We start from the raw sequence: 26,472 nt of genomic DNA, 5'->3' as shown, positions 1-26,472 counted from the left end.
GAGAACTTGAATTTTGCTTGCAGATGCAGATGGTATCCATATCAGACAACACTATTTTCTTAGATGTGTTAGAGCTGAGTAATTGGATTGAGTTTGAGATGCCGAAATACAGACATTTTTGACCAAAACTTGCATTAAAGATTGACGAAAAATGATTTAAAAATGACTAGAGATTTTCATTTAAAAAATGACCAATAACTTGACGTAAATTAAAGAACGACTATATTCATTTTTCTTTACTTAACACAAGAGTCGCCAAGCAAAGGCCAATTAAGCACAAATGTAATACAATGCTGATCTGACCACAACATCATGGTGCATAAGAGTCTGTTAGCATACATCCAAAACTATGACACTATTTTAATTAATTAATATTTCCCAAAGACGTGAATTATTGGAGGGTGAAAAACAATACCCCCTCTGTCCTTATTTATAACACCATGGAGCTATACTTTCAAAATAGAGTTATATTAACAACAAAAACTCTATTGTTGAGAAAATCAACGAATACATGTTAGACAATGATTTCAGGCGAAGCAAAGGTTTATTTAAGTTATGATTCACCTGTTACACGGAGATTTCCCGGTGATGCAACTGATGATGTTCACACCCCTGAATTCTTAAACACAATTATTGCTTCAGGACTTCATAACCACAAATTAAGATTATAAGTAAACATAACCAAGAAGATATGTGCTCGAGGAGAATGTAATATCCAGAACTAACGTTGGTGACTATTTTAGTCGGTAGGACCCGTGCGGCGCACGGGTCTTCAATCTAGTTTTTATGAAATTATTGCGACCCCTAACCTAAGGTAACCGCTTCAGGTTTTGGGTTATATGACACACTTTCCCGCTTCTTAAATTTCAAACCCGAAAACCTTCACAATTTCACCCAATCGCAAATTCTTCATCTCTCCCTCAATCTCTTTCATTTCCTCTCACCCTCAATCTTTGAAACCCTAAAACGCAATCCCCTCTCTCACACCCTCCGTTCTCCAGCCGCCACGCCTCCGTGCTTCTCCTCCAACCACACCGCTGAGCCTCAATCTCGTTCAACCGATCACCATTCTCAAATACTCTACTCATCTCTGCAAACCTTTCATTCATGGGTTCCCACTTTCCTTTTCTTCTATTCCTCATGACCCACCTTTCTCATAGCCACGGTTAGCAGCATTCGAACCTCAATAATCTTCAACTTTTCATTTTTCTTATTGGGTTTCTGCGATTTTCATACTGGGTTTCTGTTTAATAGTGCTCAAGTACATACTTTTCTTACTGAATCGATGCTTATTATTGCAATAGTTTTTGTTATTATTGCTGGGTTTATGTTTAATAATGCTCAAGTTTAGGTTTTTCTTGTTGGGTCTTTGCTTAACAATGTTTAAGTGTAAAATTGTGATGTGCATTTAATCTTGTCATGTTCATTGATGAATCTTGCTCTGTACATGAATATGTGTTGTGATTCTTCTAAGTTCTAATTTGATTTTTTGTATTAATTTCTTTCTGTTAACTGAATCATGGCAGATGGGTTAAGTTATGAGAAAGAGGGGTTCTATGCAAATGGGTTCTGTTAATATGCTTATTGTGTTTTGTTAATTGAATCATGGCAAATAGGTTCCGCCGTTGGGTTTCTCACTTCTTAGTTCTGTTAATTGATCATGGCATGTTTGTCAATCTGCAAGCTACAACCTGAATCATTTGCCTTTTGATTTTGTTAACTGATCTTTCAACTCTATTAAGTCATCACAAGTTTGGGTTCTATAGATCATTTAGCACACATTAACTATAGAATTGATCTTTCACAATATTATTTTTCAAAAAAACTATTTGAGCTTTGTTAAAATGAATGGTTAGTGTGATCTTAGTATAGCTCATTTTTTACGATATGTTCTTTGTTATCTTGTACGTACCATGATCACAGTATTGCCCATTTTTTATGATCTTAGTATTGCTCATTTTTTTTATGCTTTTTTGGTAAATTTCTTGTTTTGTATTATGCATTCTTAGTTCTAAGTTTTGTGCAATTCGTTTCGCTATTGGGTTTCGCCATCGTTAGCACTTCAATTTTCCTATTCAACTCTCTCAAGGTAAAATTTATTCATTTGAATCTTTGTTATTGGTATAGAAAGAATAAGGAAATTACTCTTTAGAATTTTCGATATCGATATGCCTGATAACGAATTTTCACTGCTAGATATGCTACTCTGAATATCAGTCACAACTTTTCCATCCATTATGCCTTGATCCCCATTGTCATTACTACTAACTATGCTGCTGCTATTCTTCTACTTCTTTATCGTCTTCGTCTTCTCATTATCTAAGTGATGTAACCTTCCAGGTTGAATCTTATGTTTTCTACTCCAGAGATGGTGAATTATTCTGCTGATCATAGGCCTTTGAAATTAAATACCAATGACTATGAGAGAGTTTGCCACATTCCAAAAAAGAAGGTATGTTGAACACAATAAATCTAATGTAGTTGATAGCTTTCTTCTTTTGTTTCCAACCAAACACATGTAACAATAACACCTTAAAACTTTGATTTTTCTTCTTAGTAAAAGGACTAAAACTATTAATTGAGAAATTCTTACTTCTTAGTCTTCACTTTTATTGTCGTGGTTATTATGTTGCCTTTAAAACTTTCCCTAAAGTGAAGGCTTTACTATAAACTTTTGAGCTAATATAGTAGAATTACTAACACATAAGAATTATTAACTACTGTAATTTGCTGAACTGCGTATATACTCAATTGAAAACATTCCACTTGTATTTGCTGAACTGTTGTAGGATGTTCTGATCTATTGTCAAGAAGTTGAAGATCACAAGGGTATACACATTTAGGTGTTAGAAATATATATGAAAAGGGCCACCTTTTCAATGATAACAATTACCTTGTCAAAGAAAGAGCTAAGTGCATCTGTCACAAGGTAAGATTGGCTTAATTAAACTGTTCATGAATCTTAATTAGACTGGCTTAATTAGACTGTTCATGAATCTTACGGTCTTACTTCTCTGTTCTTGAATTCTCAATGTGTAATGAATTTAGGTTTTAGAATCTAGGTTCGTTTTATCCTGTGTGCAAATTTAAAAATTTAATATATCTTGTGTGCAACTTTAAAAATTTAATTAATGAACTTGTATGAACAATTGTAGAGTTTTTCATCATGAAGACTTTACAATATCTGGAAAAGTCTTGATCTAAGGAGCACGACCCTGATCTAGTAATTAAAGTTTTTTCATGCTAATTGTTAATGGTACTGAATTGGTTGATTTAGTAGCTGGAAAAGTGAAAGCATATACATATGCCATTATGTCTCATTCTTTTTTTTTCACATTCATATTTTTCCATTATAGTGATTATACTTAGGCGAGTTTTGAACGGTATTCTGGCATAGGTTATTCTGTTATTAGCTTAAGTAATTGAAACGTTTGTATTTTAAGCTTTCTTACATAGTTAGTTGAATTTTCAATTTTTTCTGTCTAGTTAGCTTTTTATTTTATAGAAACACCCCATGCGCTAGAGTTTTTGACATTCATTTTTCTTCAGGTCACAATCTGGTGATGCCTCTGCTTGCACCAAAGTTTCACAGTCTGTTATTGAGGATAGCAGTAGATGCGGTATTGATAGCAGTGCAGGGATCCTTTGTGCAGTCAGATATATCCATTGCAGTGAGGCTCTTCAACTTTTCCAGCCAACAATATTTGGGAATATTGTTTTGAATGTCCACCCACTAGTGTATTGGTTTTTCAATGTTTAAACTATGTACTTTATCTATTGTTTTGATTGTTACTATTGAAAGAATAATATGAATGAGATTTTGATATTTTTAGTTATATGTTTCTGTATTTTAAGTATTTATTAATATATATTTAAATTGGCAACAAAAACTGCCCCATTCAATTTATTTATTTTTTTAAAAAAAACTTTACATTTGCGTCTGTTATGAGGGGTCGCAAGCCGGTTTAAATTAAATTAAAATGCCTACTTTGCGACTGTTGGGAACTGTCACAATAGCCTTTGCGACAGCTGGTGCGACTGTTCTCTTAACTGTCGCAAAAGATGGTTGCGACCCGAACATCAGCGCCTATTGGGGAACAGTCGTAAATGTACATTTGCGACCCTTCTAACAGTCGCAATCTGTCATTTTAAAAGTCGCAAAATACAAATTTTCTTCTAGTGCATATTCAATGGGAAGTTCTTAACCTTTTAAGACTTGGTACCTATTAGGTATCCTTATTGGAGAGAAAAATTTTCAGGGTCTTATAAGATTTGGGTTCTCACTTAAGACTTCATTCTTAAGTGGGACCCACACCTTTTTTAATATTAAAAAATTGATAAGTAATGATATAAAGTTATTGACAATTGATTAGTGTGTCCCATTTAAGAAATTTATGTGAGATACAGGGTTGGAGGAATTCAGTTCTTATTAGGTATTACTATTAAAAAATTATAAATGAGTGATGTGTATATGTGGGACCCATTTAAGTACCTAAAAATGAGTGTCTCCATTGTGGATGCTTAGGGCACTTGCTAAGATGTTTAAAGAGGAAGTTTTGTCTACACATGGCAACAAAACCCACCCCGCCCAGACCAGACTGCCCCGTCTCAAATTTAACGGGAAAAGGCCGATTTAACTGTGTGCGGGTGTGGGGGAAATTTGGGTTTTTAGTACGGGGGTTGTGGATGCTTATACCCGCCACGGGCCCACCCCCACTTCGCACCCGTTTTTTGAAATTTACTTTATTAAATTTTATAATCTTATTTCCATAAGCATCAACCTATTTTAATATATTATTACTCTTTAGAAACATGTTTATTATATTTATTTTGCTCTTTTTAAAAGAAATTATTAAATCTTTAATTATTAATATAATTATTGTTTTTTCTTGCTATGAAAAAATGAAATAATATGCATTTTTTAAATATTTTATAAAAAATATAGTTTTCGCGGTTGGGGGTGGGAGTAGAGCCGGGAGACCCGTCCCTATTGGGGGTGGGGTTGGGTGTTCAATTTTTACCCCCAATATGGTTTGGGGAAGGAGGTGGAGGCGGGTGCATGGAAGCGGGGTCAGGGACGGTGATGCTTAAACCCGCCCCGACCCGCCCCGTTGTCATGCCTAAGTTTTGTCTTGAAAATGGTGCAATCAACACATTGAAAATTTAAGAAGTAATTTTTTTACATAGAATTTATAAATTATTCTATTTCTTAAACTGGTCTCATGTGTACGCATCACTCTTTTATAATTTTTTATTAACAATATCTAATAAGCACTCAGTCACTTCAGTGTGAAAAAAGGTCTAAATCGGTTCCACGACTAACTCTTCATCATTTACATTCCAACAATACAATGATTATTTTAATAAAAAGTAGTATGAGGTTCACTTAAGAATGAGAGTGTTAAGTGAGACCATGAGTCTTAGAAGACTCCCAAAAAATAGTCATCGTGAACTTAATTCAGTTAGTATGGACAATGCATAATATATGTAAGGTATATGGGGTTCGAACCCCGGCCACCACAAAAAAAAGAATCCCAAAAGATTTTTCCCCAATGGAGGTACGTATTAAGTACCGGGTCTTAATTGGTGAAAACATCACCATTGAGGATGGTCTAAGGGGCATTTGTTCGCAAAACCCCATTGTTATTTAGTTATTATGATATGTATATTTGTTATTCATTTTCTTCCCCAGCGTTAAACGAATGTAAAACTAGTACTAGTACAAATGTCCTCTAAAATTGAGATAAAAAATTAGAGAAATGATATTTGTACAATCATTTTGGTATAATTTTTGAACAACTTTCTCTCTCATACTCATATTACATTCTTATTCTCTCTTTTTTTTTTTCTCTCTTTATTGTCTTTGACCAATAAGAAGAGAGAACAATAAAGTTTGTTCCAAAAGTTGTACCAAAATAGTTGTTCAAATATCATTAATTCCTTTCATATATGTATGTCTTAATTAATTAATTGATTTTATATATGCTTATAGAATTAATAAACCTTAATGCTATTTTAAGCAGAGCTTCTTCGAGACATATTGTACACCGTCTTCAGTTGAGCAGGACAGCGCAAAATCACCGTTTATGGACTACAAAAGCGAATGATTTAGGACCCGTTTGTTACGGAGTAAAATAAAAGTGATTTTGACATAAAATAACTTAAAGATTATTTTTTAGAGATTTTATGAAAAATCAGAATCTATTTTCTGTTTGTTTATCGTAATAAAAATCACTTTTTAAAAAATAAATAATAATTTAGTTTGTTTGGATACAACTATATAAAAGAGGTTCTTTGTAAGAAGATTAGTTCAATCTTTAGACCCTTATTTTCTTTATCCTCTAAAAAAATTAGTAATTTTTTTTAGATTATGATTTTTTTAAAAACTGTAACAAACGGATGCAATATTCTTAAAAGTTATTATTTTAAAAAGTGTTTTTTTTCCCTTAAAAAAAACTATAAGAAACACGCTCTTAACTGTTCCATAAAAGCTATTTAAGTATTAACTTGTGTGTTTTTTTTTTTTAAGAAAGCTATTAACTTGTGTTGTCGACTTGTCTCCTAATTCTTTTTGAAAAGCTTGTCTCGACGGAGAGAGCTGTGTTAAAACCTTTATTCATTGAAAATAAATCTCGGAACGTGATTAGAAATTCACATAAATAAACGTGATGTTTGAGATTCAAACGACAACTCATACTTATATTATGTAACATTCATATCAACATAATTAAACTTACCAAAATATTTAGTAGTTCTCATTGTTATCGTTAATTATAGTAACTAATAAAATAGCAACAAATTTCTAACCGAAGTTCCCTTAAAAAAACATTTTTTTTTTGTCTAATAGCCTAGTGGCTAGAGCTCAGACATTTAAATGTGGAGAAGTGGGGTGTCTGGGGTTCGAACCCCGGCCCCTGCATAAATTATGCAATGTCCTTACCAATCGAGCTAATCTCACGGGACAAACATATACTTCCTCTGGTCCTTTTTACAAGAGACAAATGAGTCAACTAAAGTTGATGTATTTGGTTCAAAATGTAGACCAAATACATCAACTTTAGTTGACCCATTTGTCTCTTGTAAAAAGGACCGGAGGAAGTATATTCTAACGGAAGTCCACTTGCCAAGTGATTTTCTATTTTATAATGTGACATTTCAAGAGCTTAAAATATTATACACTTTCTAATAAAATTATTTAATATTTTTTCAAATAGAAGATTAAATTATTATGTTAATGTTATTTTAAGATTTTTTTTTGGTGTCCGGGGTTCGAACCCCAGACCTTGCATATATTATTGTTCTGAGCTAAGATTTTAGTAACGAATAAACACTTACTTGGTCCATGAGTATGTAAAAAGTTGTTGGTCTAGGAATGTATCGAAATTAAAAAAAATTTAATGAATGTTTTTTTATTAGTCATTTTGATCATCAAATATGTTTTTAGATAGTCAAATTATAATCTTCGAATATGTTTTACGTTATTTAATTTAATCTATGAAATTACTAACAAGTTCAATGTTTATAGGAATTATAGTAACAATTCCTACTACATTCAAAGACTAAAATCGAATTATGAAGAAAAAGTTCGGTCATTTGATTGAGTAAAGAGAGCCAAAATTAACTAGGGAGAATGAAGTTTAGTGAGAATGATTAAACTTCCACGTTTGAAACTACGGCAGAAATATATAATCCCATTTGAGAAATGTTAACCTACTTACTTAAGACATACTCCCACCGGTTACGTTTATAAGTAAATTTTACTTTTTTAGATTCATTAAATAAGTGATGTATCTGAAACATAATATAGTCTAGATACGTCACTTATTTAATGAATCTGAAAAAGCAAAAATTGCTTATAAATGTGACCGCGGAGGAAGTAAAAGTTAAAAAGGTAAAAATAAAAGTATTTTCTAAGAACCTGTGTATCCAACGTTGTAAAAGTTTCATAATTTATAGAGTAAATTACATTGACCTCCCCTGAGGTTTTCTTAAACAACTCAAACATCCCCTCTAGTTTTCAAAATACATCAACCTCCCCTCATTCTAACACCATCAAACTTCTGTTAGATTAAAAAAAAAAAACAGAGTGAGAGATACGTCCTCTCACTCAAAATGTCCTAGTTTTGTTAGTTTCGTTCTTGGTTTCTCTTTATGTGATTCTTCTCCTACACCTTCTTTTAACCTTTTTTTAAAACAATTTTCCTGCTATATTTTGCATGCACGATTGGTAAAAATTCAATCTTTAATACTTCATCCGTTTCAAAATGAGTGTCACTTTAGCAAAAAAAAATTGTTTCAAAATGAATGTCACTTTCAGTTTCCAATGCAATAATAACTTTTTCTTTTCAATTGTACCCTCCAATTAAACTCTGCACACTACTTCCAAAGTATTACTTTTAAAACTAACCAATAGTTAATAAGGATAATTTGGTAAAATAACTATTCTCTTTCTTTTAATCATTGCATTTCTTAATATGTGTGTAAACACCTAAAACGACACTCATTTTGAAACGGAGGGAGTATTTGTTTGATGTGTTGTCTTTTAAGTTTAAATGGGTTGTTTGTGCATCAGCAAAAAAATATTTAGTTTTTCAACTAATAAAAAGGGGGGTTGTGCTAGTTCTTTCAAATTGTTTCAGAACTTGTTGCTCTAAAACGGGGGTTTAGGATGAATTTTATTTTCCGGAAGTGTAATTCTTTTTGGGGTCAATTGGGTTTATCTAGATAATTGGAAATCAACAAAATATGCTTCAATGGGTGGCCAGGTCAAATAATTAGTAATATTATTGAATTGTATGATGATTGTTTGGTTTCTGCACTCCTATTAATTAGTTGTTTGGTCGTAAGGATGATGTGCAAGAGTTTCCTGCTCCACTCAAGTCAGCGGAAGAGAAGGACTTAACAGAGAGATTAAACACCGTTAGTGTGAAAGGGAGGTGCTTGTCAATTTAACAACAAAATAAGGGAGGTTAATGTTTAATTGAAAACTAGAGGGGATGTTAGTGTTATTTAAGAAAACCTCAAGGGAAGTTAGTGTAATTTGCTCTAATTTATATTGTTAATACAAGATTTATTTATTATTTCTTTTTATAATTCCTTAACTTGTGCCTTATGACACAAGTTAACATAATCTTTCAAGTTAAACACATCAAAGTGAAAGGATCCGATAGAAAAAAAATGACAAAATTACAAACATATGAGAGTGAGACTAATCATAAGCTCAATCATCTCCATTAAATCAGGAAAAACAAATTCCTCTTTACTTTTGGTATTGCAAAAAGAATTAAGTTAGCATGTAGTTAAAGTAAATACACACGTTTAATGTGCAAGACTTGTTTTTGTAAAAAAATTGATTTTTATTTCCTTTTAGTTTTTTACTAGGTATATAACCCGTGCGTTGCACGGATTTCATAGGATATAAATTTATTGGAAATAACAATTTCGGTAAGTGTAATGAATCTTTTATTATTTTATAAAAATGGCCTTTGAAACATTTTTAAACTTTAGTCATTGTCAAGTAAGAGAGTTAGTTAAAAGCTTCTTTTGACATAAATTATGCGTCGTTCTTATGTATATAGAAGACACCGTGTTTGATAGACAATTTAAAATGCAAGAGTGGGATAATTGTAAGAATAAGATGACATGTTGAATCTTAACTTCTTTTAAAAAATAAAAATATTTCTATATATCTAGGCCGAATAAGTAAAATGTAAAAGTAAATATATGACATCAACATTCAAACTTTTACAATAAGTAAGTTAGATTAAATGTTCAAAGAGCTTTTCGAATCAACTTTGTCATGTGTAAGTAGTATTTTATATTAGATGAAATTGTTCTACAGTCATTCGATGCCGGTATATAAACTCTACTAAACCAACCGTGTTCAGGCCCATAATACATGTACAAATATAATCTATTTGGACAACTTCTGAGTTTAGTTGCATCAATATTCTTTTTATAGGATAACTTCAAAATCTTTACGTCCGACTTTGATTTTGTTTCTATCATTTTCATGAAACCTAAGTAGATCATTAACATCTTTTAAATAACATAACAGTAAAAATAAGACACATATCTATATTCATAAACTCGTCAGGTTGTTCTGTTTTGATTGAATGTCTCCGACATTGATTTTCTTTTGATTCATAGTGAAACTTCAAGGTAGTGCCTATAATTTAAAATGAGTAAACTCAATAATTGAATAAATTAATTTAAATCAAATAAATATAAAATGGATAAATAGATAGAAAATATTGAAAATGTAAATGTGAAAATAAATGTATAACAATTTATAACAATTAACACTGCACTAATATAAACAAACTTTAAAATAATAGAAATTAAAGTTGATCTTTAATTGGTGCTAATATTAGATTTAAAGATATATACTTACATGAGTTGTAATTTTATAGGTTTCTCGAATATAAATCTCTTTTATCCTTTTCTCCTCATCTACACGAAAAACATTATTCATATTAAATTGATGTGAATACTATTGATGCACCAAAAACATAAATAAAAGTCTCTTTTATCCTCTTTTCTTCATCTACACGAAACAATTATTCATATTAAAAGATAAAATAAAATAAGGAAAAAGATAGAAATGTATACTAATAAATGTTATATCATCAATAAGATAAAAAGAAAGTGAAACATTTGGTAAATCTATATCTATATAATAGAGTTACTTGAGTCACTATTGTCTACCACAAAAACTAATAAATAGTCAAGAAATATAAGAAGAGTAAGAAAGAGAAACAAAGGCTATCATACAAAATTTAAGAGTATCCTCCAAAAATCCATTGGAAAAAGTGATGATGATCCAAAACTTCACCATTGAGCCCTTTCTTCCTACTCCACCTTTTTCTTATAATTTTCTTTCTGTGGACACTCATTTTGTTGGATGGAGGGTAAGATGAAAAGATCTCAAAGTCTTATCACATATTTATACACACAATGATCATGACTATGAATATGAAATTATAACTAACTTATTATTAAAATTTTGTATTAATACAATGAGTGACTGAATAGTCATATTTAAGGAATGTAAGTTAAAGAATATCAATCAAATTGTAGTTTAAAGGTTGATTGATGTGCTAACGTTATTTTTTTAAAATAATATGACAATATCTTTAAAAAAAATATGACAATAGACATTACTTAAAATTGTAAGTAATTAATGGATTAATTATGTGGTTAAAATTGCAGTGTATATTATTTTATTACCCATGGGTTGCTTTTTAAAAAGTATAGAAGTGCATGAGATTTTGCAAACTTATATAGAGTATTCTCTAACAATAAATTTATTTTTCAAAACATTTTTTCCTTCATATTGTTTATACCATATTAATGCCATTTTGTAGGTTTAATCGCAGGTATACTGAATTATGGTTCTTGAGCTTAGGCGTAAACATGAAGCTAAGATATCATCCATTCAAGAATAAAGATACGACAATGGCAATAAATTTTATTAGAAAAATTGTGCAAATATTTTGAGTAAAAAACCGCTATATTGTAACTTTTTTGAGTTGCAAATGCTAATTTATGTTCAACTTTAGTGAAGAATCAAGAAAGATATCTATTCTTATTTATCCATTCATATTTCACTAACCATTAAATTGATTTAGTGGGGGTTAAATAATGAATGAATTATTAGAGTAATAATAGTTAAAAGAGAGTGGTAAAGCATCAATAGAGAATGAAAAATTAGAGCTCATTTAGACATGGCACATCATCAAAACTCTTGCATAAGAATAGTTCAAGTTTCAAATTCAAAGATATATAGATAGATACGCTGTCCATATTCAACAATTTTAGCTGGCAGTTTTTTTTACATCAATGCACATTTATATCTTTTTTTTTTTACAAAAACAAAACGATATTCATTCATTCAAATTGATAGAGTCATCAGATACAAACATCGCTAAAAACGTAAAGGGTGAATCTGCGAACAAACTCACAACACCCAAGTTAATAGCATAAAACGGCAAAATGCCTACAAAAAATATGATAAAACCTAAGTCACCGAAATTCACACGCTTCTGGATCTGCAACGTTGACGCCCAAATTATTTGTTGAATTTTATAATTGACTGATGCCGATCTTTCAATAGGAACTAAACGAACACCGCGACAAGACGCAAAATCAAACGCCGCACAAGACGACGAACAACACAACGCCGCACTTAGACAACGAAATCACAAAAAACACAAAAGAAGAAACTTGCTATATGTGAAAACCCCGAAAGAAAAGAGAAAAAAGATGTAGAGGGGGTGATTCTAGGTCAAAAAATGACCTAAAACCACCCCTCATCGATGAACGAAGGGGAGAGAAAGTTTAGAGAGAAGTTGGAGTTTCTCTCACTAGAAAGTTTTGCACATTTATATCTTTGTTACTCCCTCTCAATTCACCACCAAAAAAATCACAAACACCGTAAAAAAGACGCTGTCCATTTTTCTCAACAATTGTGCTCTCAAAATTTGATTTGCATTTCCCTTCTCTTCTATTGTAGCATAACATTGGTTTTCACTGCATCTGTTTGTATGCAATTATCGATATCAATGGCACTCACTAAAAAAAAGTTTAGCAATTATATACATCATGATATTTCTTTTGACATTCTATCCAAATTGCCTATGAAATCTCTCAAGAGATTTACATGTGTATGTAAATTTTGGGATAATTTATTTGAAAAACCTCAATTTATGAGCATGTTCAGGAACAATTTATTATTACCTAAATATGATGAATATCATAATTCACATCTCCTCCTAAAGAAGACTCCTGCTTTTTCCGAGGACCATGATGATGATAATTATATATTTTTGCTTTCTGGTGAGACGTTTGAGAATAGCGTCAAGTTAGACTGGCCACCACCATTTGAAGAGATCCGCAAAGATTTTTTTATCGCTGATTCTGTTGTTAATGGCATACTTTGTCTCTATCAAGGCAATGGAAATGGCACACCAGTTGGATTGTGCAAAAAATAGTATTGTGGAATCCATATACCGGGGATTTCAAAGTCCTTCCTAGTGGCTCTTTTGAACATACAGTTCTCAAAGCCTTTCCTCCTGGCTTAGTTTTTGAAGATCTCCCTCTTATACCTACTTTTGTTAACATTCATGGTTTTGGTTATTACCATGTGACAGATGACTACAAGTTGATTTGATATTTTTGCATATGTAACGATGTTATGAAGCACGGTCCAAATGATCAGACTTTATGGCAAGTTTATAGCCTAAAAAGTAATTATTGGAGGGATCTTCAAGTTGAAATGCCAAATCATGTACGACGTCAAGGGTGGCAAGACACCGGTTATGCAGTGTCTTTCATGGAATGTGTCATTGGTGGGGCTTCGAAGATTATTTTGGGGTACATGTGTTGGTATCATTTAACTTGAGTGCCGAGGACTTCGTTAAAACACCCTTCCCCTTGAGCCAAAATTATGATTAATTTTATAAACACTTGGTGGTGTTGAAAGAAACCATTGCTATGATCGAGTATGGAGATCCTCTTTGTTTCTTCATATCAATTTTGGGTGAATTTGGTGTGGTAGAATCATGGACGAGACTTTTTAGCATTGGACCCCTACCAGAAGTGGTGGAACCTATTGGATTTGGGAAGAATGGGGATATATTTTACTTAAATGGAATCGAAGAAGTGGAAAGGTTTAATTTGAATACCGAGATGATTGAAAAGGTTGGTGTTAAAGGAAGGCATGAATGTTGTCAAATGGTTATCTATAATGAAAGCCTTCTTCCAATTGGAGGAATGCATGGTTAACTGTTTTCCTATGCGTAAAGCTTTATCCAAGAGGTTGAAGATTATGGTCGTTAGGAACTAGTACTAAATAAATGCGTGTTATGATTTATTTATTTTTATAATAAATGGATTGTAAACTTTCCATGTCATATTTTGTTAAAGAGCAATGATATTTGTACATCCATTTCATGACAACTTTAGTGATAACCTTATTTTTCTCTCTTTTTATTGGTCAAAAACAATGAAGAGAGAAAAAGGAAGAGAGAGGATAAGACCACCATGTGAGTTTTGTAGTTTTTTTTCTTCTTAGGAGGCCAAAATTGCAACTTTGAAAAAGTTAGGGGGCTAAAACTGTTATTAAACCTTTTAAATTATGTCATTTAAATTTTAATAGATTGAGTTCAACCTATACAAAACCGGTTTAACACAGTTTAGACTAAAAACCATCATTGCTTTGGATTATAAAATCAAAACAGTGGTGAATTTTTTAGAGGGCGCATGAGAAGTAAGTAGAACGTGCAATAAAATTTCTTGCTATTTTAAAGTGAGAAGGCAATACAAAAGCTAAAAAGGACAATTTATGAGGAAACTTACATCCAAAGAGAACGGGATGAGACATGCATGGTTCATTTTACCCTATGGCCCATACCCTCGAATTATATATATACTTCCCCGAAAATTATACACTTTTCAAAAGGGTGAATAGGCTACTAACGTTAAACATTGATGTGTTCATCCATATATTTCACGGAGACCATTTGAATAATTGCAGTAAAAGAAATCAAAAAATTAAATGACTAAGCAATCATGTAGTTCTATTTATTTGTAAACAAGCATTTTTTTGCTTATTTTCAATTTTTCTTGAGTTGCAAGACGAACTGAATTTACCACAACACCAATATTGTTACTTCCCATATTTGGCTCTTAAAATAATAATGTAGCCCAGTTTTATAAACCTATTACGTATAATCACATTAGTTATGAAACATCATAAGGGAAGTTCTAGGTGAAAAGCGAATAGTAGTTTACCTTTGTCCGGGAAGGAGGTGTAAGAAGAGTGAATCCTTCCTTGAAATATGTGTATGTATCTTTGAAGGTCAATTACCAAGTCTTGAGCCAACAAGAGTGCATTAGGTAACATACTGTTGGGAAATACTTGGGTGACATTAATGTCACCGTGACATTAAATCTGGGCCACAGAAAGGCCAAGATAGATGTGTTGTGTGGCCCAGATACAATGACAATGTGTGTTGTGTGGCCCAGATTTAATGTCACGGTGACATTAATGTCACCAAAGTGCTACTCCATACTGTTATGATCTCAAATAACACAAGAATACACACACAATTGGCAATAAACGAGTTGAGGAATTCAAGGGACACATGACATGTGATCCACAAATGAAGGAGTCGAGGATTGCAAATGCTAAAAATATTCTTCAACATGCAGGGACGGACCCACATGTATGATACTGTGGGCCTGGGCCCTCACTACTTAATTTTTTTTTTTTTTAAAATACCCCATATTCTCCTAATAATTCAATGGAAGTGTAGTCAACAAGAATAGTGGCCCACACTTACAATTTCCAAATCCCAAATTGAAACAAAAGCACACGACAGAGAGAAGAAAAAACCCTCATTTTATCTCTTGCTTGCTACTGCATCTCTTGCTAGCTACTGCATCGATCTCCTTGAACACAACATAATCCACATGGTTTCAAAGACATAGGTACAAACTCTTCTCATTTTATCTCTTTTTAGATTATTGAATTGAATTTTGAAATTGAAATTGGAAATCCCTTTTGCTCAACCTTTGTTTCTAGGTTTTGTTAATCCCTCTTTTGATTGGTCTTTCTGGGTTGTTGAATAGAATCTTTATAACCTCTATTAATCACTAAAGTAAGTTATTGTGAAATTTTAGGTTATAATGTTTATGTTAAATGTAATGTATTGGTTGTTAAATAGGGGTTTTTGTATTAGTTCATGTCATGTGCTGTGCGTGTAATTTTAGTTACAGGAGCAAACTTTATTGCTTTAAAACAATGGATTATTAGTTAATATAAGGATAAATATTTTATATACAAAAGTTTTGGTAGTGCTTTTGCTTATTTGAGTTTCTTGTTTCTATTTGCAGTAGTTAGCAATGGAAACGTTTTACAAAAGGAAGCCACCTTCCCCTTCGGAGGAATCGTCCACTCATCGAGCACTTGATGAATGTAGAAGTATAAAATTGGGTCCATCCTTGGAAAAAAAGTTTTTGGAATTTGATTTGGAAATGCTTCCTAGTGATCCTGGTTTAAGGCCAAAAATGGCAGATTATCATCCAAGTGATAGAGAAGAAATTAGGAGATATTATTTGCAAAAGGGTCCTTGTCAACCAAAAGAGATGAATTTTCCACTAAGAAAATGTGGGGAGCACTTTCGTAAGTTTAATCCGGATTGGTATTCAAAATTTGGCAATTGGTTGGAATATAGTCAAATGGAGGATGCAACATATTGCTTATATTGTTATCTTATGAGATCAGATGTTGAAGAACATAAAGGAAGTGGTGATGCCTTTATAACACAAGGTTTTACAAACTGGAAAAATAGTGACAGGTTTAGAGTTCATGTGGGAAGTTCAAATAGCTTTCATAATCAAGCATGGTTAAATTGTCAAGCTCTAATGAAAGAAAAGCAACATATTGAAGGTGTCTTGTGCAAACAGTCCCATCAAGTTAGAGAGGAATACCGAATTCATTTGACTGCCGTACTTGATTGCATTCGGTTTTTATTACGCCAAGGTTTAGCTTTCCGTGGTAATGATGAGGCGTTGTCATCAAGCAACAAGGGTAATTTTCTTGAACTTTTGGATTTTCTTGTTAACCACAATGAAATTATTTATAAAGTTTGGAAGAAAGCTCGTGGAAATTTAAAGTTAACAGCTCCTAAAATTCAAAAAGATATTGTTGAAGCTGCTGCTAAGGAAACCACTAAAGCTATACTTGATGATCTCGGAGATGATTTGTTTGCTATTTTGATTGATGAATCTCGGGATGTCTCAGTTAAGGAGCAAATGGTTGTGGTTTTACGTTATGTCAATAAGAAAGGGCAAGTTATTGAGCGTTTTCTTGGTATTGTTCGTGTTACCAATACAAGTACTCTATTATTGAAATCTTCTTTGGAATCATTATTAGGAAAACATGGGCTAAGTTTGTCCAGAGTTCGTGGACAAGGCTATGATGGAGCAAGCAACATGAAAGGTAAATATAATGGCCTCAAAAGCTTGATATTGAAAGAGAATTGTTCTGCATTCTACATTCATTGTTTCGCCCATCAACTTCAATTAGCTCTTGTGACATTATGGAAAAAGCATACTGAAATTGCATCATTTTTTAATTTCGTTGCTAGTTTGTCTAATGTTGTTGGAGGATCATCTAAGCGTCAAGATTTTCTTCGTAAAAGTCAAATTGCAAGGGTGGAAAAAGCATTGCAACAAGGAGACATCTCTAATGGACGTGGCAAGAATCAAGAATCTACAATTAAGAAGGCGGGAGATACTAGATGGAGCTCACATTATGGTACCTTACTTAGTATAGTTTCTCTATTCCCTTCCATAATTGATGTGCTCGACATGATTGAGGATGATGGACCAAGTTTAGAGCAACAAGGAGATGCAGTGCTTTTAATGAAGTATATGCAATCTTTTGAATTTATTTTCATCTTGCACTTGATGAAAAAAGTTTTAGGGATTACTCATCACTTATCTCAAGCATTACAAAGAAGTGATCAAGATATTGTAAATGCAATGAAATTAGTCAAAATGTCCAAACAGAGGTTACAAGCTATAAGGGATGATGGTTGGGATTCTTTGCTCAATGAGGTTTCATTATTTTGTGAACAACATGATGTTGTCATTCTAAATATGGATGATGCCTATATAACATACAAAAAGTCAAAGCGCAACTTGCCAAAAGTCTCTAATTTACATCGCTTTCAAGTTCAAGTGTTCTATGAAGTGATTGATCGCCAACTTCAAGAGTTGAATAATCGTTTTACGGAAGTGAGTACAGAATTGCTACTTTGTATAGCTTGTTTAAGCCCGAGAGATTCCTTTTCAGCATTTGATAAGGAGAGGTTGAATCGTTTAGCTCAATTTTACCCGTTAGAATTTTCTCCAGTGGAATTATTGGCACTAGATGATGAGCTTGATACCTATTTTGTAGATGTATGCTCTGATAGTGATTTTTTAGAATTAGAGGGGATTGGTGATCTTTCTTTAAAGCTGGTGGAGACCGGAAAACATATTGTGTATCCATTGGTATATTTGCTTTTAAAGTTGTCTTTGATATTACCTGTTGCAACCGCCAGTGCTGAAAGAGCTTTCTCTGCTATGAGTATTATCAAGAATCGGATGCGAAATCGCATGGGAGACGAATGGTTAAATAATTGTTTGGTTACTTATATTGAGGGTGATATTTTAGTTGGCATTGAAAATGAGAAAATTATTCAACGTTTCCAAAATATGAACAACCGTAGAGGAAAATTATGATCTATATGTAAGCTTTGGTTTGTTTCTTCTTGGCGAGGTCTTGGCCTAGTCCCCCTCCTTTTTTGTACTTGTTTTTTGTTGAATATATTTTGGTGATGTCTCTCTATTGGCCTACACTCCTAAAAATTCCTGGGTCCGTCCCTGAACATGCTTGCTATAAGAGGCAGAGCAAATCATTGACACGGCGTGCAGAATTTGATGAAAGCCTCTACTTCCTCCCTTTGACATTCCTCGAATCATTTGTTCCTTTGTACTAGTCATTTATACTAGTGAAAAGTGTTTGAGATTCATTCTTTTACCTGTGCTAAATTCTTATCATTACACACACCCCAGAGAAAGGGTGTAAAGAGAAGGGTAAGGTAGAGTTTCCTCTTACTCAAACAGGGTGTTTGTTTGAGGGAAGAATGCCAGTAGGTGACGTTTATTTGGGTATTAAAATTGGGGAAGAATAAACATGAATTAGTTTGTGGAAGAAGGTGTTGTGTGAGAGGGTAGAGAAACTATCAAAATGGTGTGCATACATGGGAGATGACGTGGACGGGTCATATCAGTGTTTATTGTGTTTACTGTTACTTTGCTAACGTATCTAACATTTGGACTTGATGGAGAAATTCATTTGATATTTTGAAAAGTGTAGGGACGAAGTTGATTGATGGTCGTAAATTTAACGATGAAGTAGTTTATTCACACTTTTTCAGAAACACCCTTTATTCTAACAAATTAAAAGATTTAAAAGAAAAAACAGATGCCCCCAATTTCTTATCACATTATCAATTTGTATAACAACTAATTAACTTATAATGAATTACACTAAAAATTGATATGAATATGTGATTACAATAGTCAAAGTACGAATAGCTAGCACTTGACACAAAACACATAATTGCGGATTCAATCCATTCCCCCTTCTTTTAACATTTTACTTTTCATGGTCATGGATAGCTCAAGTGGTTTGAGATAAAGGTTAAAGAGGTGAAGGTCTAGAGTAAGTCAAGACAAAAAGAAAAACTAACATAACAGTTAACATATATTAAGGATATAAAGGAAATAACTTACAGGTTTAATTTATAAAAAAGTTTTCTTTTTAAAGATTCAATGTGTTGAATACACAAAATCTAAAATAAAAATTATATTTTAAGCTTTTTAAAAACCGTATTAAGGTCTTATGCTGGTATTTTCCTTAACATATTAACATTTTTCATTCAAATTCAAAATAAAATAAAATAAAACATTTTACTTTGCCTATAAGAAATGACACTTCACAAATCTGAAAGAAAAAAAAAACACAAACATATCAAGACTCAAGATCATGGATCGTGTGTATTTTTGTTAGATATCCATGCATATTTATGTTAGATGGTGGGGGCGCAAATGAGATGTAAGTGAGCTGGATAGTGCAGGCTGTGCAGGACTGGAGATTTGTTGTTTACTTTGTGCGTTTTTCTATCATCATCATCCATACTCATGTTCATTCATTATCCATGCATATCTTTGGTCCCTTTTTTCTTCCTTCACGTCATCCTCAATATGGGGCATGTCCATGAGAGCCACCATAACCAGGACCACGTTTTCATGTGACATATACTACACTTTCTCCATCCACCAGCTGCTTTGCTTCTCCATATTTTACTCTAGAAACATTGACACGTGTCGTCTCAGCCGCGCATTGGTATTCCCTCCCGGCACCATATCCTTCATTTTCCCATGCAGATATTGTTCCTCTACAGTTATTAACATAGAAGATCGTGACCATACGCACATTTTGTCATTCTTGTCTGAGCCGTAGGATCATAACGGTATATAGAGCCATTTTCTTCGGGACTCCTCCAAAAGATTCACATATATCCTTGGAGTCCATCTTTGCTACTTCCCAGTTCCATTCGGTGGCTTTTAGAATTTTTGTGGTTATCAAATATGAGTTACTAATTTGTTAGTTAGCATAAATGCATGATGCATATAATTGGAGTGCGGTCTTGGCCATGCAATAGTCTTAAATTTTTAGGGAGAGTATTTTTCGCAAATTATATGCATAGAGGATACCCGATTTATACTAAAAATACAATTGGAGTGGAATGACTTTTATATCAATAGAATGATACTAAATATATAGGATTATTTAAATTGTATATATAGTCTTGGTTTAGGGAAGAACTTTTATTTTCAATATAATTGATTGACTCTTTGTAATGGGATTGATTATCTCTTACACTAAAAGTAATAAAATCATTTTGTTTATAAAAAAACTAATTTTTTAATTTAATCCGTGTTATATCCTTATCTTTCACTTCCTCCAATTCATTCAAAGAAAAAAGAATGTTTATATTTATGTAAACATAGTTCAGTTAATAGTTGTAAGGATAATAATATGTAGGGATTGGAGTTCAAACTTCAAACTCTTCACTTCTCTAAATTTAAAATGTGTGATTTCGGCCACTAATCTACTAAAAAAAAAGGTATATTTACAATTAATTTTACTTAAGGAATACAATATTTTTTTCGGAGTAGCTGCATAACTCAATGAAGATAAGGGTATAATTGAAAAATATGAATAAAACAGTGTGTTGCTAACTATATTCTATTCGAAAATAGTATTGTTATATTATAATTTGTTTGGTTGGACAAAAATAGAAGGAGGGGAAGGGAGAATTTATATTTTAAATTGCAGTGGTTTATTTAATTTTTTTAGAGGAGAGGGAAACAAATCGCTTATACTCTAACATTTTAGCATCCGTTCAAAAGTTGAGAGATTTGGAAAGGGAGTGGATACTTAAAATTAAGACTTGATTGAATATGCGTTTAATTATTTTGTAAGTCTTCAAAAAAATTAAATAGGTCGTTAAACTAAAAAAAATATTAATAAAATCCTTGAACTAATATATTTTTTGTAATTAGGTCATTTTATTACACATTCGTTAGTCACAAGTAATGGAAGGACCTAATCATAAAATATGTTATTTTGGAGACTTGATTAAAACTTTTATAATTTAAGGACTATTTGAAAATCCTCAGGTAGTTCAAGGACGTACAATATAGTGTGTGTGTCTAACTGTCTATATATTAATGTTTAAGAATCAATATATGAATGAAGGAGAGAGGGAGAGGGGGAGATGATATGATAGGAGATAGAGGGGAAGGAGATAGGAATAAGAGATGCTACAGATAAATGAGAGAATATAGAGAAGATATTTTTGAGAGTAGAGAGAGTATATTGCTTATAGCTCTCTCTCATACATATCTTCTCTCTTCTCTCTACCCATAATTCTCTCCTCTCTATCATGTCTCATCCCCCTCTGAGAGGAAAATAGACAAGAAAGATACATAATATTCTCTCTCCCTCTCTCATATTCTCTCTCTCTCTCTCTCTCTCTCTCTCTCTCTCTCTCTCTTTCTCTTTCTCTGCCACATCCTACCTTTTCAATCTATCTCATTTCTCTCATCTTTTGCTAATAACAAAGAAAGAAAGGAGAGAGACAAGAGATGGTTGAGAGAACTCTATAACAAAGAGGCAGACGATATGAGCAAATATCTCTTTCTTATCTCCCTCATAAAGGAAGGTTATATATGATAGATAAAAGGAAAGGGGAGAGAGAGAGAGAGAGAGAGAGAGAGAGAGAGAAGGAGGTTATATCGAGACTTATAAATATGAACAAATATTTATACTTTTTTTACGTTTTCAATACATAATTATATATCAAGACATAATTATTTGAACCAAACCTAGATTGATGGTTTGAGAGACAATTGAATGGCTTAGGACGACGACTGCTCCACGAATAATGTGGTACTGCAAGCACTCTATCAATCAAATCAACAAATTGTCATGAGTGTGAGATTTTTAGGGTTAGAAATAATGTACATGGATTTGAGTCATATTTTAACAATTATACGAGGAGGATCAAGATTTATGGAGTGAAAATTCTTATTGGACAACTGTCTTGGATGAGAGATGCAAACATATCAGGAGTTGTGATCTCCGCCATGCGGGCATGATTTAATCTCTAGATCTAACTTGACTTGCATATAGGATGTGTCCATATGGTTAGGAATGGCAATGCGAGTTAGCCCACTCCATTTAGGTCTGGCCCGCCATAAGCCTACCGAAAACAGGGTGGGACGAGGCAGACCAATTTGAGGTGGTGGGTACAAACACACACCCCCGCCCCACCAAAAGGAGGACTAGCAGATTGGCTTGTCTAACAACTTTTTTTCTTCAAAATCCTTTTTTGTCACAAAATGTTATATAAAATATATGCTACCATTATTAAAAATAAAATAAAAAAAGTCATTTTTATTTTCTCATAAACTTTTTATTTTCATCATAATCCCAGAGAAAAACAATCGTCTAATAAAGAATTGTCCAATTATTTTGTGCCTTAAAGAATTGCCTAATTGTTTTTAGGATAAAACTTAAAAACTTGGTCATTTTTTTAAGTAAAAAATTTGGTCAGTTATTATTTATTAGAACAATAAAAATTAAATAAATATTTTCTAATATTATTGAAGGATAAAAGCTTAATAAGCTTGCGGGACAGCCTGTCGTGCTCCGTCACGACCCGCTTTTTCAACGAGTTAAATGAAATGGACCAACTACAAAGAATAGACTCAAAACCTTAGCACAGTTCGGTTAAACGGTTTAAACGGATCGGTCTAACGGATTAGATCGTTTTGCCACCCTAAATATTGTCCATAATGGGTCAATGACTTTGAATTGTTTCGTTCCTTTATTTGTTGGAACAATATCATTTTTTTTTTTCTTTCTTTTTAGAAAGGAACGTCAATGACTTTGAATTGTTTCGTTCCTTCATTGGAACAATATCATTTTTTTTCTTTTTAAAAAGGAACTATAGTTCAAAGTTGAGATAATACTGCAATTAGTTAAACCTAAGGCAAAAATTTGTCCCTTAAATTTGTCACTGCAATTAGTTATCGAAAAATGACAACTTGAGTTTAGCATTGAAAAATTTATCAAGTAATATGAAGTTGCATAATCTAATTAACTGATTTATGTATGTATCCCCTTCTATTCATATATTAAGACATAATAAGAGTATCATTTTTACAAAAGGATTATAGTTCAAACAATTATTGCAATTGGTTAAAACTGTACTCGACCGTAATTCTTCAGCATTTAAGTTTGTATTCTTTTTACTACAAAATTGGGCTTATATAACGCTTTTTTTTTTTTTTGCTTTAGATAGTACTTTTGAAGCGCTACTGTAAAAGGCGCTGGTAAAAATAATATATCCGTGTTTTAATTTATAGCGCTTTAGTGTTAAAAACATTATTTATGAGGCGCTATATTTTCCCAATTGTATAGTAGTGTCTATATCCCATTACCCATTTCATGCAATTAGCTTCTCGAATATTCAATCAATTTTGTTTCTAAAAGCTGTCAGTTTAGAAGTATGTGGCAAAATATACAAAGAATGTATTTTGGGAATCTTCTGTAGACGCATGACACGATGGAAATGAGAAGGATTAGCACGTGAGTGGGACCAAAACAAGAGACAAAGCGGTGGCTAGAGTAGAGAAAGAATCAAGACTCAAGAGTAAAACAAAGCCATAACCTTAGGGTAAGCCTAAAAGCACTCCAAAAAGGGGCAAAAAGGCATCAATTTTCAAATTCTTACGTAACATAGTTTTAGTTCACTAATTTACTAAAAACAAAAAAAATTAAAAAAAATAGATATCATATAAAACTAACATTAATTTGTGTGAATCCACTTGATTGGTTTGATGGTATTAGTTTAGAATCGCAAAGTGTATTTTTCCTTAAGATTATTAAATTAATAGAGATACTTCCATAGCATGTACTAAAAAGATCATTACATTGTAGCGAAAATTGAACTAATGCGGATGATTCAACTTCTTACTAATTAAGTTAACTTTTTTTTGTAAATAGATGAGATGTCAAAGCCATAATAAACTCGCATGCACAAAATAAGGGTACCAAGATTCGAAACCAGATCATAACATCTGACCTAACAATTTCGATATTTTTGTCGATTGAGCTATTAAGTTAACTTTAGTTCACACAGAGAAATTTAACTTTAACTTAACAGTTTAATTCCCTGTTTTATACGCAACGCAACAGCTCACATGTATTGTTGTATAAAAAAACACATGCTTCATTCTCTCAACGTTATTATCCTTTGAACATAACAACACTCTCAAACTCCACTCTCTGTGTCAACATGGCAAAAGACATTGAAGCCGAACCTCAAGGTGGTGTACCAACCAAGGACTACCATGACCCACCACCAGCTCCACTCTTTGACACTGCCGAACTTGGCCTGTGGTCCTTCTACAGAGCCCTCATCGCCGAGTTCGTCGCCACTCTCCTCTTCCTCTATGTCACCGTTTTAACCGTCATTGGCTACAACGCTCAAACTGATCCAGCTCATAATGGCACCAACTGTGACGGTGTCGGTATCCTCGGCATCGCTTGGGCCTTCGGTGGCATGATCTTCGTCCTCGTTTACTGCACTGCCGGCATATCTGGTAAGTAAAGTCTCGTCAAAAATTATTTTATAAACTAGATATAGATGTTAGTTATACTAGTTCGTTAGTTACACTCATTTCTTCTTCTACTAACGAGAAAAACAACTAACAACTAGCGTAACTAACATTTATATCTAATATTTGAGATGAAACTTTGATTGTGTTACAATTTTATTTTTATTTTTAAATAAAAAGTTAATTAATTAATTATGTGATGGGTGGCAGGAGGACACATAAATCCGGCGGTGACGTTTGGGCTATTTCTGGCAAGGAAGGTATCATTGATTAGAGCTGTATTATACATGGTAGCTCAGTGTTTAGGAGCAATATGTGGTGTTGGACTGGTTAAGGCTTTTCAGAAAGGTTACTACAATAGGTACAAAGGTGGTGCTAACATGTTAAGTGCTGGTTATAGTAAAGGCACTGGGTTAGGTGCTGAAATTATTGGAACCTTTGTTCTTGTTTACACCGTTTTCTCTGCCACAGATCCAAAAAGAAGTGCTAGAGACTCTCATGTTCCAGTACGTTATGTACTCCTTAATTCTTATTTTTGTACTTTCCTTCTTTTCTAATTCTTTTTTAGTATAAGAAAAGCAAAGGGTACTTTAAAGTTTAATGTTGTATATTTTTATTGTTTGGTTTGTTTTTTTTTTTTTTTTTTTTGTGTGAAATAATTTACATTTGTGTATAGGTTTTGGCACCACTTCCAATTGGGTTTGCAGTGTTTATGGTTCACCTTGCTACTATTCCTATCACTGGAACTGGTATTAACCCTGCTAGAAGCTTTGGAGCTGCTGTGATTTACAACAATGAGAAAGCATGGGATGACCAAGTATGCATCTCTTTCTATTTTCTATCTATACGATCTTTACATTATTAAAACATAATACTAATATTAAAGACCAAATTTCGACATACAAAATCATCACTAGCTGTATATTTGTTACAATTTTTTTTAATTAGACATATTTTATATGACTCTTATGAGTAATATTGAATGTTGTAGTGGATCTTCTGGGTTGGACCCTTTATTGGTGCTGCCATTGCTGCAATCTACCACCAGTTTGTGTTGAGAGCACAAGCTGCGAAGGCTTTGGGTTCTTTCAGGAGCTCTTCAAACCTGTAACGGAATTTCCTGCAAAGCGGCCAAGTTGCATAGGCTTGAATAATTAATTGTATGGTTAGACATATCATCATCATTATTATGTATCGACATTGTTTAATTATGGTTTAATTAATTGATTTATGTACTTTAATTTTTGTGTTAAATTTGATTTCATTTCTTGGTAAATTTGAATAAGGATGGATGTTGTTGAGAATTGAATTGACGTGTAGTCTTTAATAGCAAGACCGTTGTGTTGTGTCTGGTTTTAGTTATGTTGCATTTAATGGATTTATCTAATGTTGTCACTGTACAACTAGGTGGTCCATGCATGCTTTGATTAATTTTTCTGTTGGAATTGAAGGTGGTCCCATTGTGATCCTTATGGAGTTTAGGGTATCCTCTTGAGGATGATGTCTATCTTTGTTACTATTATGCACGCATTTAATATGAACGAGTATCATAGGGGACCAGAGTCCGTATATAAGAATTTGAATTTGAAATAATCACGCATATTCTCTTTTATGCACTAATGAGATTAAATGTCATGACAGCCAACAAAATTGCATACTACT

At 32.7% G+C, this 26,472-nt stretch overlaps 2 protein-coding genes, 2 long non-coding RNA genes and 1 pseudogene across 5 annotated transcripts; 4 read left to right on the top strand and 1 right to left on the bottom strand.

Annotated features, from left to right (window-relative positions):
• Positions 1-787: 787 nt before the first annotated feature.
• Positions 788-3,836, top strand: LOC146910506 (uncharacterized). The gene is made up of 4 exons (XR_015019835.1): positions 788-1,165; positions 2,341-2,452; positions 2,790-2,929; positions 3,550-3,836. It is a non-coding gene; the product is annotated as an uncharacterized LOC146910506 (long non-coding RNA).
• A 5,988-nt stretch (positions 3,837-9,824) lies between these two features.
• LOC146910504 (uncharacterized) lies at positions 9,825-14,905 on the bottom strand. Of its 2 annotated transcripts, none has more exons than XR_015019875.1 (3): positions 14,794-14,905; positions 10,394-10,452; positions 9,825-10,168 (listed from the first exon to the last, which is right to left on the bottom strand). It is a non-coding gene; the product is annotated as an uncharacterized LOC146910504 (long non-coding RNA). The 2 variants fall into 2 exon arrangements; XR_015019876.1 differs by lacking the exon at positions 14,794-14,905 and adding an exon at positions 10,774-11,020.
• LOC146910505 (F-box/kelch-repeat protein At3g06240-like) lies at positions 11,192-13,971 on the top strand (annotated as a pseudogene).
• A 319-nt stretch (positions 14,906-15,224) lies between the features above and the next one.
• LOC146910503 (uncharacterized) lies at positions 15,225-18,400 on the top strand. Its single transcript, XM_085727826.1, has 2 exons — positions 15,225-15,492; positions 15,898-18,400. The coding sequence occupies exon 2, from the start codon at positions 15,907-15,909 to the stop codon at positions 18,292-18,294; it is 2,388 nt and encodes a 795-aa protein (XP_085583952.1). The 5' UTR covers positions 15,225-15,492; positions 15,898-15,906; the 3' UTR covers positions 18,295-18,400.
• Positions 18,401-24,441: 6,041 nt separating this feature from the next.
• LOC146910502 (aquaporin PIP2-1-like) lies at positions 24,442-26,051 on the top strand. Its single transcript, XM_085727824.1, has 4 exons — positions 24,442-24,795; positions 25,021-25,316; positions 25,487-25,627; positions 25,802-26,051. The coding sequence occupies exons 1-4, from the start codon at positions 24,489-24,491 to the stop codon at positions 25,919-25,921; spliced, it is 864 nt and encodes a 287-aa protein (XP_085583950.1). The 5' UTR covers positions 24,442-24,488; the 3' UTR covers positions 25,922-26,051.
• The last annotated feature ends 421 nt before the right edge of the window (positions 26,052-26,472 follow it).

The sequence above is a fragment of the Medicago sativa genome, chromosome 7 (genome assembly GCF_051527215.1).
Source record: "Medicago sativa cultivar Bolivia chromosome 7, Bolivia_mono, whole genome shotgun sequence".
Taxonomy (NCBI): domain Eukaryota; kingdom Viridiplantae; phylum Streptophyta; class Magnoliopsida; order Fabales; family Fabaceae; genus Medicago; species Medicago sativa.
This window is presented reverse-complemented; position numbering and strand designations above follow the sequence as displayed.

Coding starts and splice junctions, on each gene's coding strand:
- LOC146910503 (XM_085727826.1), top strand. CDS start 15,907: ATGGAAACGTTTTACAAAAGGAAGCCACCTTCCCCTTCGGAGGAATCG.
- LOC146910502 (XM_085727824.1), top strand. CDS start 24,489: ATGGCAAAAGACATTGAAGCCGAACCTCAAGGTGGTGTACCAACCAAG. Junction 24,796..25,020: donor CTGCACTGCCGGCATATCTG/GTAAGTAAAGTC, acceptor GATGGGTGGCAG/GAGGACACATAAATCCGGCG. Junction 25,628..25,801: donor AGAAAGCATGGGATGACCAA/GTATGCATCTCT, acceptor TGAATGTTGTAG/TGGATCTTCTGGGTTGGACC.